Source organism: Desmodus rotundus, chromosome 2 (genome assembly GCF_022682495.2).
Source record: "Desmodus rotundus isolate HL8 chromosome 2, HLdesRot8A.1, whole genome shotgun sequence".
NCBI classification, from domain to species: Eukaryota; Metazoa; Chordata; class Mammalia; order Chiroptera; family Phyllostomidae; genus Desmodus; species Desmodus rotundus.
In genome coordinates, this window is record NC_071388.1 from 179,152,810 (window position 1) to 179,167,857 (window position 15,048).

Sequence of the window (15,048 nt, forward strand, 5' to 3'; positions counted from 1 at the left end):
TTTTAAGTGGTATCGGTCAGATACTCAGTGTAAATGAATTGGGAGTGATAGCACCCACCCAGGAAAGAAAGAGCCACAAGGAATAATTAACCTGGATAAGACACATGAATCCAAATGGATGAAATTCAATGCCCTGATAGCCTTGTTGTTTAGGGAAGGGTGACACGGGCTGAGGTAACCCCTGTTCTGAGACTGAGTTCCAAGGACACTTTACAGACATGGGGAAAAGGCAAGGTGCAAGGGTTCCCTGTGAAATCTTATGGCAAAAGGCTTTGAAATTTAATTTACATTGGAACAACCTTAAAAGTTAGTGGGGCTATTCATATTTCTGTTTGGTTTTAAGCTGTGTCTACTAATCGCCTCATACTGAGATGTAGGCATGAATTCTCATCACATTCATTTAAATTGTTTACCTCGATCTGCGAATTTGCTCATGTGAGAGTCCCGTATCTACTGTTAGCTCTCACTCTGATATAGTTTGAGGGGAAAAAATTTAGTTAAGCTATATTGTAAGCCCTTTGTGATGTAAAGTATGTTAAGATTAAAATCTTTTATTTGAACTAGTTTTAAGCATAAAACTTAAACTGTTGCAAAGTATAAATAAGGAAAACTTTTAAAGGAAATCCAGCTTTATTTCTTTCACATACCTGTATAGACATTGCTAGGTTGTCGAAGTACCAACATGTAGAGTTTCTTACACAATCTGCTTTAATGAGCCAATAAGCGATTTATAGTTAACTTAACAGTACTTGATTTTAATTCAAACAACACACAGGCATTTGAAAATTAAGTTTTTTTCTGAACCTAACACTTAATTTTCTGGGCAATTTCTCTTTTCTGAAACAGTGAAAAGGTAAATTTTAAGCTAACCTCTGTCTATAATATCTGAATGGAGTCTAAGGAATTCAGAGTGTCACTGAATTTGTCTTTTTTCTAAAGGAAATTGATTCATTATTTTCACATTATTTTACAGGACCCTTCAAACCAAAAATGCGGCGGAAGGAAGAAAACCGTGTCTTTCAGCAGCATGCCCTCGGAGAAGAAGATCAGCAGCGCCAGTGACTGCATCAGCTTCATGCAAGCTGGCTGCGAGCTGAAGAAGGTCCGGCCCAATTCTCGCATCTACAACCGTTTTTTCACTCTGGACCCAGACCTGCAAGCTCTTCGCTGGGAACCTTCCAAGAAAGATCTCGAGAAAGCTAAGCTGGATATTTCTGCCATAAAAGAGATCAGACTGGGGAAGAACACAGAAACATTTAGAAACAATGGCCTTGCTGACCAAATTTGTGAGGACTGTGCCTTTTCTATCCTCCATGGGGAAAACTACGAGTCTCTGGACCTAGTTGCTAATTCAGCAGATGTAGCGAACATATGGGTGTCGGGGTTACGGTACCTGGTTTCTCGAAGTAAGCAACCCCTTGATTTTATGGAGGGCAACCAGAACACACCCAGAATCATGTGGTTGAAAACAGTGTTCGAAGCAGCAGATGTTGATGGGAATGGGATTATGTTGGAAGACACCGCTGTGGAGTTAATAAAACAACTCAACCCTACCCTGAAGGAATCCAAGATCAGGTTAAAGTTTAAAGAAATTCAGAAGAGCAAAGAAAAACTAACCACCCGTGTGACAGAAGAGGAATTTTGTGAAGCTTTTTGTGAACTTTGCACCAGGCCAGAAGTATATTTCTTACTTGTACAGATATCTAAAAACAAAGAATATTTGGATGCCAATGATCTGATGCTCTTTTTAGAGGCTGAGCAAGGAGTCACCCATATCACTGAGGATATGTGCTTAGACATTATTCGGAGATACGAATTTTCGGAAGAGGGACGTCAAAAGGGGTTTCTTGCCATTGATGGCTTTACCCAGTATTTGTTGTCACCAGAATGTGATATTTTTGATCCTGAGCAAAAGAAGGTTGCTCAGGACATGACCCAGCCACTATCTCACTACTACATCAGTGCCTCTCACAATACCTATCTCATAGAAGACCAGTTCCGGGGGCCGGCTGACATTAACGGGTACGTTAGAGCTTTGAAAATGGGCTGTCGAAGCATTGAACTCGATGTCAGTGATGGTCCAGACAGTGAACCCATCCTTTGTAATCGAAATAACATGACAACGCACCTTTCCTTTCGAAGCGTCATAGAGGTGATAAACAAATTTGCCTTTGTGGCTTCTGAATACCCACTCATTCTGTGCTTGGGGAATCACTGCTCCATACCACAGCAGAAGGTAATGGTCCAGCAGATGAAAAAGGTCTTTGGCACTAAACTCTACACCGAAGCACCTTTGCCGTCAGAATCCTACCTCCCATCACCAGAAAAATTGAAAAGAATGATCATTGTGAAAGGAAAGAAGTTGCCTTGTGATTCAGATGCTTTAGAAGGAGAAGTAACAGACGAAGATGAGGAAGCTGAAATGTCTCGAAGGATGTCTGTAGATTACAATGGTGAGCAGAAACAGATCTGGCTGTGTAGAGAGCTCTCTGATTTGGTATCTATTTGTAAATCTGTTCAGTACAGGGATTTTGAACTGTCTATGAAAAGCCAAAACTACTGGGAAATTTGCTCATTTAGTGAAACAGAGGCCAGCCGAATTGCCAATGAATACCCAGAGGATTTTGTGAATTATAATAAGAAGTTCTTATCAAGAATCTATCCAAGTGCCATGAGGATTGATTCCAGTAACTTGAATCCACAGGACTTCTGGAATTGTGGCTGTCAGATTGTGGCAATGAATTTTCAGACTCCGGGTCCCATGATGGACCTCCACACAGGCTGGTTTCTCCAAAACGGAGGGTGTGGTTACGTTCTGAGGCCATCCGTCATGCGGGACGAAGTTTCCTATTTCAGTGCGAATACAAAGGGCATTGTCCCCGGGGTGTCTCCTCTTGCTCTTCACATCAAGATCATCAGTGGCCAGAATTTCCCAAAGCCCAAGGGAGCTTGTGCCAAAGGGGATGTCATAGATCCTTATGTTTGTATAGAGATACATGGAATACCAGCAGACTGTGCGGAGCAAAGAACTAAAACTGTACAGCAGAACAGCGATAATCCTATTTTTGATGAAACTTTTGAGTTTCAGGTTAACCTACCTGAGCTGGCCATGATCCGTTTTGTCATTCTGGATGACGACTACATCGGGGACGAGTTTATAGGGCAATACACAATTCCGTTTGAGTGTCTGCAGCCTGGATATCGGCATGTTCCCCTGCGCTGTTTTGTGGGTGACGTCATGGAGCACGTAACTCTTTTTGTCCACGTAGCAATAACCAATCGAAGTGGAGGGGGAAAGGCACAGAAGCGCAGCCTTTCAGTGCGAATGGGGAAGAAAGTTCGAGAGTATACCATGCTCAAGAATATTGGTCTGAAAACCATAGATGACATCTTTAAAATAGCAGTTCATCCCTTACGAGAAGCCATAGATATGAGAGAAAATATGCAGGTAGGAAAGATCTTATTTATTTTGACCCCACTCTTACCAGTGAATCTTGCGATTTAGTAATGATCTAATTCCCCAGATAATTATTCGAAAGTGGTATATACCCAATACCACTTAATTAAGTTCAGTTTTTCCTGGGATAAAGCAAATATATTTTATGTTTTCAGTTGTGTATACTATGTTAAATTTGATCTGCAATAAGCCAGTTAATGGACTATCAATGTAGCAAAATACCCCATATCTTTTAAATATTCCTAGTAGATAACCAAACTGATATATGAGGGTGTGTATATGATATATTAAAAGAATAGAATATCAAATATTATGTGTATGTGATATATAAAATATGTATACAAACACATGCATAATAATTACACACACACACATAAAAAATATTTGTGGAGATGAGCAAGGGAATTCGAAGTCATACTAAACAAGTGTAATGACTATTAGATTATTTTTCTTGTTTAAATGTATAACAACAATAAATTACTCCCTACAAGGGCAAACAAAACTAAGCAAACAAACATGAACTTAGAGTGTGGTTTAAGGGTTTAATGGAAAGATACAGATTCTGGATTAAACTATCCCCGTGTGACCTTGAGCAAATTATTTCAGGTTTCTCATCATTGGTTTTCTTCATATAAGGTAAGAAAAATGGTAATACTTACCTCACAGAATTATTATGAGACTTAAAGGAGAGTGTATGTAGATTGCTCAGTCTTCAGCACGTAGAAGTTCAATGTTAGTTTCTTTCTGTTCATCAACGCTTGTCATCAGAGGTGGCTGCCACTTCTTTCTTCAGTACTGTGCGAAGTGCTTATTCCAGGCTCACATAACTGCGAAGCAATGGAACAGCAAGTACTCAGTCCCTACAGCGCGCAAGGTGTTGGTCACAGGAGCGGCAGTGGTCTGTGTACAAGAGCAAAACAGGAGAGGATTATTTTCAACGTACTTTATTTGCTCCTTTAGCTAATATTTTAATGGTAACCCTCACCAAAACATCCCTACTTCCAAGACAAAAAACAAACTTGAAGAGGTTAAGTACTTTCCCAAATATTGTGGTTAATAAATAGCAATGTTGGGCTTTAAATCCAGAATCGCCTACTACCAAAATCCATGAGTTCATGGTTTTTAGTCACATGACACTGAACCCCTCACCCAGCACTTGGTGAAAACTTTATTTTTAAATTACTTCACAGAGGAATTCTGGGATAGGCTTAAAACAATTTTAAATAGCCAAAATAGCAAAAAATAATATGGTATGTAAACCACACATGAACACTTAGATTATAAAGATTATTTAAAAATAGGCTCCACATTATGCTAAGCAAAATAAGCCAGATGGTGAGGGACAAATACCATGTGATCTCACCTTTAACTGGAAAATAATCAACAAAAGAAGAAAGCAAACAAAACATAACCAGAGACATTGAAATTAAGAACAATCTAACAATAGCCAGGGGGGAAAGGGGAGGGGACTGCGGGGAGAAGGGTTTTCAGGAACTACTGTAAAGGACACATGGACAAAACCAAGGGGGAGGGTAGAAGCAAGGGAAGGAAGTGGGTTTGGCTGGGGTGGGGGGGGAGTGGTAGGGAGAAAATGCAGACAACTGTAATTGAACAATAATAAAGTAATTAAAAAAAATAGGCTCCAAATAGTAGCATCTTCTAATGACTTTTTCTGACATAATTCTATAGGTTTTATAAATCCCTAAATCAGATTAGTTATGTCAGTTTTACACCTAACTTTATACATTAGAGGTAGACTTTATATATTTCTATATAATTCTTGAAATATATCCTTTGCATATATTATTATGTATTTAAAACATATATTAAGGAGACTTGGCTATGGAAAAAGTTTTTCCAAGTAGTACTGATACTTTATAGGATCTCAGCATAAAGTCTTTTTGGTTAAAGGTAACTTGGAGCCTAATCAGCAGAGAAATGAATGCTGTCATTGTCACTAAGCCCACCAGGCACAAGGAACGTTAGGCACTGTTCACTGTTAATACAACAGAATACTCATACTTCTTATTTCTAAAAGCCTGTGACATCGACAAATGCGGCTCTCCCCGACTTGTGTTTTTGTATGTGCGTCTGCCAGGCACATTTCTGTCGGTCTGACAAAGGAGTACCACTGATGGTCGGTCAGAGGGGGTGGGGAGTAGTAACAGCCTGCTACCTTGAGGGGAAAGCTCAAGGCAGATGCACTCTGATGTGCAGCCACAGACGTGTTTTTATGATCATCGTGATACAAATCAAATGAGATATTCATGACCAGCTAATGCAAATGCGCGTGAATATTCCAGTGCTTTGCTTTGAAAAGCACCGTGTAGCCTTGGGTCATAATCTCCTTCGCTTTGTGGCATATTCGTGGCAGTTGATAGAAGTTGAGGCAGATGAGAGCTGATAGTGAATTAGCTCTGTATTACCTCTGTGTGTATCACAACATTTTTGCTTGGTTATAATGCAATTTGCTTCAAATTACATATGTATTTAAGGGTGTGCTTTTAATGAATATACTTTTGTGTAAACCTGGAAGTGCTGGGGTGATGCGTCCTGTGGTCAGAAGTGTAATTCCATGTTTTCTCCCCCATAGAATGCCATAGTGTCCATTAAGGAACTGTGTGGACTTCCTCCGATTGCCAGTCTGAAGCAGTGCCTGTTGACTCTGTCCTCTCGGCTCATCACCAGTGACAATACTCCCTCAGTCTCGCTTGTGACGAGAGACAACTTTCCTTATCTGGAGCCTCTGGGGGCAATTCCAGATGTGCAGAAAAAGATGCTGGCTGCTTACGATCTGGTAGGAAATTATGACTCTGTGTTTCTTATCTGTGTGTGCGTGAAATTATATTGCAGAGGCTCTTTTGTGCAATTCCCATGGATAACCCAGAGTGATTGTCTTTGAAACCCGAATTGGGGGAGACAGGCAGAGCCAGCCCACTCAGCTTCCCTCAGGCCCCAGTGGAGACCTCTGAGGCTATGCTTTCAGCCCGGAGCTCCACAGATTGCAAATGGAAAATCTCTGCTTTAGCAAAGAATGAATTATTGATTAAGTCTTCAAAAGTATACCCATCTCGTCATCTAAGTGACTTCAGCCTACAATGAAACCATTTAATTGCATATCCATGGGAAGGAAACTTGTGCCTCAGTGCTGCCTTAGGATGGTTGAGACAAAATATTTTTTAGGCATTTATGTTTTTAAGCTAATATTATTCTCTTATTTTTCTGAATATATAATCGATTTATGTGGCAGTTAAATTTAAGAATAACTGTATTTTTTCATTTCCTTACTCTAAAAAAATTAAGGAGCAAATGACAAACTGGTAAAATTTGTACTGTATAAGCCAGATAAAGTTAATATCCTTAAAACAGAAAAAGTACTTAAAATTGATAAGAAAAAATGGGGAAAAAATCTTACATAAGTTGGGATCAAGTTCAGCTTCATGAAACTAAAAATGTAAGCCAAGCATGGCTTAAAAATACAAAGTGTTATTTTCTCACATTAAAATGTGGAGACCAGCCATCCAAGGTGGCACTTCTCCAAAGTTCTTAGAAACCCAGGCTTCCTCTAGCTTTCTGTGTCACCATCCCTGGGCCATCCTCATGGTCCAGAATGGCTGCTGAAGCTCCAACCATAATATCTACATCTCAACTAACAGGGACGATAAAGAGAATATAGAGCATATCTTTTTCCTTTAAGGAAATTTCTCTGAAATAGCATAGGTCATTTTTGCTCATATTTCAGCCTGGAGTTGACACATATACACAGTTAGATGCAAAAGAGGATGGGAAATGCCTTTGTTTCTAAATGTCCAACTGAAAGTCATCTCTTCTGTTACTAAGAAATAGAGAGACTATGGGTGTCAGGGGAAAGCAAATAGTCTCTGTGTCAGAGGTTAACAGGAAATTCCTGTATTACTTCTCCTTAAAAATATAATAGAAATGTAAAAACATTTAACTGTAAAATAAGTTTTTTTTTTTAGTATATGTGCTGCCGAAGTGAGCATGTAAAATAATTAAAGATATTAAAGAAATGTAGTGAGATACTTCCCCTCTCCATTAAATTGGCATTTTTTTAAAACCAGTATCTCTGATAAAGAATTTAAGAAAGTAGCTACTGCCATCCACTAGTGGGAAAATAAATGGATATAATTTAGGGGGAGAAAAATTTGGCAATAGAGTTAAAAATGTTTATCTTATTTGATCTATACATTTCCTTTCTAGGGTATTATTCAGGCCAACAGATTTGTACATAAACATTTATACTTAAAAATTTCAACATAGAAGGATTGGTTAAATAAAATATAATAAACAATGTTATGGGCTGCTTTGAAACAATTAAAATCATGTGTTAGAAGAATATATAATGATGTGGAGAACTTCTCATACTATATTTTGTGAAAAAACCTAGTTCCAAAAATATACTCTATAGTATTGAAACTGCATTTATATATATGCACATTTAAAATGCTAGCAGGATATTATTAGTGATTGTTTTTAAATAAGGGGTGTGAATTTTATTTTCTCGTGTATGCTTTTTAATACTTTTTGAATTTCCCAAACTCTTTATCATGAACCTGAGTAATTTTCATAGTTGAATAAAAATAAATGTTAAGGAAACAAAGAATAATGTTTTATCATTAAAAAACAAGTAGAGGAAAAACAGTTGGGATGTACATCCTACAACTGGAACAGAGCAAACCCCGCAGAGTGTATCCTGCTTATGAATGATTGTACCTCTTTTAAACTGTACGTCATGGTTGCTGGGGAAAAGTTCGCTTATTGCCTATATCTCATTTTTCATGAAATCAATTTTTCATCACAAAAGTAGGAACTGAAAGCTATTCAGTGAATAGGTATAATTGCCATCTAAGAGGTGAAATTAGGGTACTAGTTGCCATAGAGACAGACAGCAGAAATCACTTATTCTTTCAAGTCCCTTTAAAGCAAAGAAAGAAAAATTATCACTGAGAGGGGAGCCGGGTCCCCTGGAGCTGGGCTTGTAATAAGCAGCACAGCACTTCGACTGTGGCTGGCCAATTTCCATTTCACACCCCGAGTGTCCAATGGTGTTTTGTTCCAGTTTTATCTGCTGGAGCCAAATCTGAACATCAGCTATTTCTCATTTATATTTTTAAAACATAATTTTTAATTGTAAGCATAGTACAGTTTTCCAAAACTTAAAGTAAAAAGCTACATTGGAAAGCAGAAATGTTTGTAATGATGCCTTCATTTATGGTTTCCTATGGAGTGATTTTTAAATTTTGCTAGTGGTTTGAGTATATTAAATATCCTTCTGCCAAATGGTAATCTCAGTAGACTGTGGTTGGGGTCGAAAACACTACTGACATCTCTTTGGTTGTTTTTTTAGGGAGTGGGGTGGGTAGGGGCAGACACATATCATGATGATCTTGGCCTTGAATGTCAAAATGCCATTTTTACTTTCCAGGGCTTGTATTATATTTGTTGGCATCTTTAATTCTCTTAGTACATTAGTGTTAGTATTTAAGGATGTCTCCTAAGATACTCTGTAGATCCAGAGTGATCATTTAAAAATACAAATTATATCATGTCACTTTCCTGCTTTAAAATCGTCCAGTGGCTTCCCATTACAATAAAATGGGAATTCCTCACTGTGGCCCATGGGGCCATCTGGGATCTCACCTTGCCTGCCTATCCACCTGCCTCTCCCAGCCTCGCCCTCATACTCTCTCCTTGGTTCACTCCCGGTGTCAAATGGGCTTGATTTCTTTCTTTGTTTCTTTCTTTGTTTCTTCCTTTGTTCCTTCCTTCCTTCCTTCCTTCCTTCCTTCCTTCTGTCCATCCATCAAAGCAATAAGCTTGTTCTCATCTCTGGGCCATTTTATCTGCAGTTTTATCTGCCTAAGAAGTTCTGTCCTGCATGGATAGTTGCTTCATATCCTTTAATTCTTAGCTCAAGTGTTGTGTCCTCAGAGAAGCTGTCCCTAACCACTATCTCCACCTGTCACTTTATTACTTAACTCTGATCTCCATCATTCTACTTAGCGGCCTTGAAAAATATTTTGTTTGACTTTTTGTTTAATTTCTGTTCTCCTCTCTGCCTCAATTTGAGTGCATAACTGCGAGGGCAGAGACCCTGCCGGTCTTGCCTACTACTGTTATCTCTGGCAGCAAAGGCAGCGCTGGTATGTAGTATGTTACCAATTGATGTTAGTTGAATTAAAAATAAATAAAAGCATCTATTCTTGATGAAAATAATGTAGTTCCCATGCTGTCATTGAATGTGCTTTATGGTAAATCTTTAACCCCCTTCTGTTTTACCTCTATGACATCACCGTGACTAAGTCGTTTCCTGTCTCACCCACAAAGTTACAAACCCATAGACTAAGGCAGAACTACAGAGACGGTAAAAAAGACCAGTAGTTTCAAGGAGCTGGGAGAGGTAGGGTGAGAGAGGGAGAGATAAATAAGTGGCACACGGGAATTTCAGGGTAGTGAAACTATTCTCTATGATATTGTAGTAGTGAATACATGTCATCATGCCTTTGTACAAACCCGTGGAATGTACAACAGAAAGAGTGAACCCTAATGTAACCTGTGGACTTTACCTAATAACAGTGTCTCAGTCTTTGCTCATGAATTGTGACATGCACCACACTACTGCAAGATGGTAACAGTGGGGAAAACTGGGTGGGGGGGGGGTGGAGGGGTGAGAGGGTATGTAGAAACGTTTTTTTTCTGTTCAATTGTTATGTAAACCTAAAACTTCTAAAAAAATAAAGTCTTAAAAAACCTCACAGACATTAATAAAAACTTGCTTGGGTGACTAATGCCAAAGACAAATCCAGGGTTTATTGCCTGGTGGTGGTGGTGGCAGGGGGCAGATACTCTAAAATGAACAGCTTGCATGTTCGACCTAGACTCAAGTTGCTTAAATGTTTGGATTTCTCAAAAATGGTAAGGGATTGTATATATGCCATCCAAGAGAAAAAAATGTAACCACTAAAATATACAGGACAGGTTTAGAATAACAAACCACCTGAAGTAATTTCTGAACAGATGCAAATGTTTGGCTTATTTCAGTATCAAAAGAAACGAATCAGGAAACCAGGTAACCTACGTTTTTTGAAAGCTAACCTAATTGCATCAAACTATACTACTTATCAAGAGGAAATAAATGAAAATATTTTAGAAAACATTGACCCCAAGTTCATCCGCACAGAGTTTTTTCTAAATTTAGCTTTTTCTCTAATGGCCTCAGTTGACCCTAGCCCTTATCAAACTTCTGGCTAATTTAAGATTTGGAAATATTTCCTCTTGAGGGTTTTAAAAGTTATCCAGTGTTAAAAGTCACTTTAGCCTGACTGTTGCAATTATACTCTATTGTAGGGTCTGTGTTGATATCTAGTAACCAAAGACCAAATATACCTGGAACAGAATAGGGTTCTTTACGTGGCATGATTTCAGGAGATTCCTCTTCACCTCCATTCTATATCTTACTTAAAACATATGTTTGCTATCTGCTCCTTGGTACTTGAAATTTCAAAATTTCAATCAATTCCTTTAAAAGACACCCATCTCTTTTAAAATGCAAAAAACTCTCCGTGAGTAGGAGCACATTGGGTTATCAGTAATTTGTACTTTTGAATGAATTCAACAGACTCTGTCCCACCAGCAGGTTTTTACCCGGGAGAATTAAGAGGTCCCCATGGCAAAGGGTTCCCCAAGTCTGGGTGAGGGAGAGGCTCAAGTACATGCAATTTTTCTTCAGAGCAGCCCTATCTACAATCTCCCTTAATACTCTGAATAGGGAAGTAGCTGTGTCAATGCTTAGAGGACATTTAGCGCAACCGAAGCAGAGGCGACTTTCCTGATACCAAACATATGTCACAGCCAGAGGTGGGAAGTGATAGCTTCTGAAAAGCATGAAAGCAAACTGGGGACATTATCAATCAGTCACTCAGGCAAGTGGCACCGGCCCTGAAAGCTGTCAGCGGGATCGATGCCTCCTCGCCAGGCTCAGGGCACACAGCAGAGAGCAGGTGACGGCTGTAGATGGCTGGCTGCCGCGCCATTCTGGTGGCTCTGGGGTCGTCAGGACCGCTTCTCAGTTCTGTCCCCAGAACCTAATTTAAAACTAGAACACCATTTCACAGTGACTTGCCCCTTAACTGAACTGTGATTTTGGGGAGGCGGGGTGGGGGTCAGGTCTTTGAAAGAATAAGTATCACTTCCCCACTGTGGATTTTCACTTTCTCTTAGAAAATATCCCACTGACGTTGGTAATAGAGCCATAGAGTCACTGCTAGGTCTTTAGAGGCTGTTAATGCGGCACCATTATGTTTTGCAAATAAAAGTGTTACAATGCGAGGTTGTTGTTGTTGTTGTTTAGGATTAATCTTGTCCTTGGGTTTGTTAAAAATGAAAATTGGTTATGGAAAGGGTTGGCTAGTGTGAGAGCCAGGAGTGGAGATATTTAATCCCACAAACGTTCGTGGAGCTCCTCCTGTGTGCGAGCCACTGTGTTGAACGCTGCGGAAGGTACAGTGCACCCATGTTCCAGTAGCTCACAGTCAGGCCTGTGAGTCTGTGATGGGTGATCTGCTTAGGTTCCTCACCATTTAATACATGGTGACAATGGTAGGTGATTACACTGAAAAATACTTGGCAATTTCAGTAGAATACTATCCAAATTTGTTTGAATAGGTTTGGCTTTCTTCTTTCTGCAATAGTGTTCTTTTTATGCATGTAGATTGAATACTATTTTAGAAACCCATCTCTAGCCCCAGCCCTAACATTTTACTCTAGTCACATTTCTACATTTGATTACAGGGCATCACTTGGGTGTCTCAAAAACAAACAACAGAAATTTAATGGGTTTAAAACTGGGTTAATCTTTTTATTCCCTAAGGTACTCATTCACTCTTTCTGACCACTGCAAAGATACCCCCATGCCAACGGTCTTCAGTTCCTCCAGATCCTTTCCATATTCTCTCCATACTAACTACAATGAAGTTTTTTTTTTTTTTAAAATTACAATTCAGTATCAGTGAATTGTAGCAGTGTATTGCTTCTTTCCTCATGGCGTGAATCCTATATATCCATTTTTACATTGCCTTACCCAAGGTTCTCAGCAGGCGCCTCCTTCTTTCTCCTGCTTGAAATTTTCTGTAAGCAAACTAGTCTCCCATCTAGTCTTTGTTTTCCCCTAATTCAACAGTTGGAATAATCATCCTCAAACCCTTTTTTGTTGGAGTTTTACCTAGCTTTGCAGTGCTGTCTCTTTTGCCATCTTCACTTTCCATTTCCTTGTTTGAACGCCCTCTTCCAATCAAGTGATGTCTTTGTTGTGTCTTTCTCATTTCCCATCCTTTGCACTTCCATTCTATTCCACCTAGAATGCCTTTCCAGCCATACTCCCTCTCTGTCAATGTCCAGCCCTTTGTTCTAACCTCCAGCAAAACTGACCTTATTAAGAAAAGATTTGTTCATTGACTTTATTCATGACATTCAATATATACCATATGTAAAGAACTTCGCTAGATTCTGTGTAATACAGAGATGGATAAACGGAGGCAGATATCAGCACAAATAGCCATAATGTGAAGTATGACAGCTCTTTGACTTGAGGGAAATATAGATAAAATGAGACAGGAACATGTGTATTTGCCACTTGTAAAACACTTTCTCTTTTGACATTATTTTTGTGTCTTTATGGTTTTGATGAGTCAGCTCAACAAACATGTTTTGGATACCCATTACTGTGCAGGGTATTGGGGGAAAGAATTGGTATGAAGCAAAATTTCTGTCTTTGGAGAAAATCCTGATAGGAAGGCAGGACATACTTCCCAAAAGGGGAAGGAGCAGAGACACATGGGGTCCAGGGAGTGAGACAGATGATGTTTTACGTCCTGAGCTCATTGAGTCTAAGGACCTGAGTCCTATGATGAACTTTTCGCAGTGAATTGTAATAATACACCCCCTACACTCACTCTTACAGCATGTCAGCAAAATTTTATTTACAAATAATTTTTAAATAAAAATATTGTCTAACATTTTTATTTAGATAGCTGAATTTTTATTTTTCTAATGTTCTCACCTGTCTAGTTGTTAATGCATAGTCAAGAAGTGTTTGCCTAACATGTTTGGTCCTTTTAAGTATTTTAAATTAATGTGAAGGCTTTTGGGTAGTTAGTGTTTTGGATATAACATTCAGAGGTGAAAGGGTTACAGGGAAATGCAACTGGAAAAAATGAACCTGAAGCATTTTCTGAAAGTGACTTCTCTGCTCACTTATTTATCATTAACATAAAAGTTAAAACTGTACCGTGGTAAGGTCACCAGATTTTCTGAAGTTAAAAAACAAATCAAAACAATCCACGGGACATGAGTCAAAGGTTATTTAATCTTTTACTAAGTCAGTTGGGGTGTGATTTGGTGAGTGGTTGATTGTGTTAGCGTGACCAGGAATCTAGCAAAAAGAGCTAATTGCCGTCTTGAATCACTCTTGCAATGGAATCAATATACTGGCAGGTATCCCAATTAAGCCAACCATGATGAGTTGGGTTAAGTACACACTCTTCTGTCAGTGTTATTACCAAGATGTATTGAGCCTCAGGATGGGAAAAAGTTGTAGGTATGTCTGCCGTAGTTTTGCTTATTGAGATCATTTGAAATTGAAATTAGATAAGTGAAGGCACTGTTCTTCCATCCCTCTCTCTCATTTATAAAGTTTACATGGACCTTTAAATTAGTTTGCATTTCAAAAACTATGTTGGCTTATGTAGTAATTGAACCCAGAAAAAGAAGAGCCTGCTAGCATGTGCCCATCCAGAGCTATTATTTAAAAAGAAGATGTTGTGTGCTTACTACATTGAAACTTCCTTTACTTGTGGGCGTGGTAATGTCATCTGAAGCATTTTCTGTCTGATGGGGGAATTGTCAGCACCTTGCAGGTTGACCCCATTCCCACTTGGTACCAGGGTGCCAAAGACACTGGATATTAGAGACACGTCAGTAAGCCAGTATTTGAGGCTGGGTCCTTTGTGGAATATCATGCCTGTATCCTCCAAGTTCACTTTACATTCCTGAATACTCAAGTTCTTGCCACATCTTTAGTTAAAGGCAGTGCGAAGTAGTCAAATTGGCCTGAAAATTCTGGGGAAGGTTCATGAAGGTTAGTCACCTGGTAATTTTACGTATTAGCGAAATTTTAATGATAGCTGGATAAAATCAAACATTTCTAATGGTTACTCAATATACTGCTGATAATGGTTGGGAAACAGAACAGCTGGAGAAAATGAACGCTTTTTGAGAGAGCAGCTCACCGAGGCAGCTCCTGTGGCTGCTGTGAATGTGGAGCCGGACGTCCATCAGCCTGCTCCGCGTGATGCTCTCGTCCTGCGCCGTCGTAAATCAGGCTGGGACAGACTACGCAGAGTAGGTCCCGGGACAGAGAACACATCACACACACCAAGAGCAGCGGACTTTCCGATAAACTTGCAAATGTTCCAGTCTTCGGTGTGTTCTTCTTTCACCGAAAACTAACAGCCCCGATAGGATTGAATTTGCTGAAAAACAAAAGATGCCCATCTATTAACATTTCTTTTATC

At 39.2% G+C, this 15,048-nt stretch overlaps 1 protein-coding gene and 1 long non-coding RNA gene across 2 annotated transcripts in view; one reads left to right on the forward strand and one right to left on the reverse strand.

The window, feature by feature from the left end:
* The window catches only part of LOC123480107 (uncharacterized), a 34,352-nt gene extending 29,910 nt beyond the window's left edge, over nucleotides 1-4,442 (reverse strand). The window contains exon 1 of the long non-coding RNA XR_006655979.2: nucleotides 4,117-4,442. This is a non-coding gene — a long non-coding RNA (uncharacterized lncRNA). The remainder of the gene's footprint in view (nucleotides 1-4,116) is intronic.
* Nucleotides 1-15,048, forward strand: part of PLCL1 (phospholipase C like 1 (inactive)) — a 298,233-nt gene that overhangs the window by 233,512 nt on the left and 49,673 nt on the right. Inside the window, exons 2-3 of the mRNA XM_024564192.4 lie at nucleotides 974-3,448; nucleotides 6,051-6,254. Of these exons, the coding sequence (XP_024419960.2) occupies nucleotides 974-3,448; nucleotides 6,051-6,254 (2,679 nt within the window). The remainder of the gene's footprint in view (nucleotides 1-973; nucleotides 3,449-6,050; nucleotides 6,255-15,048) is intronic.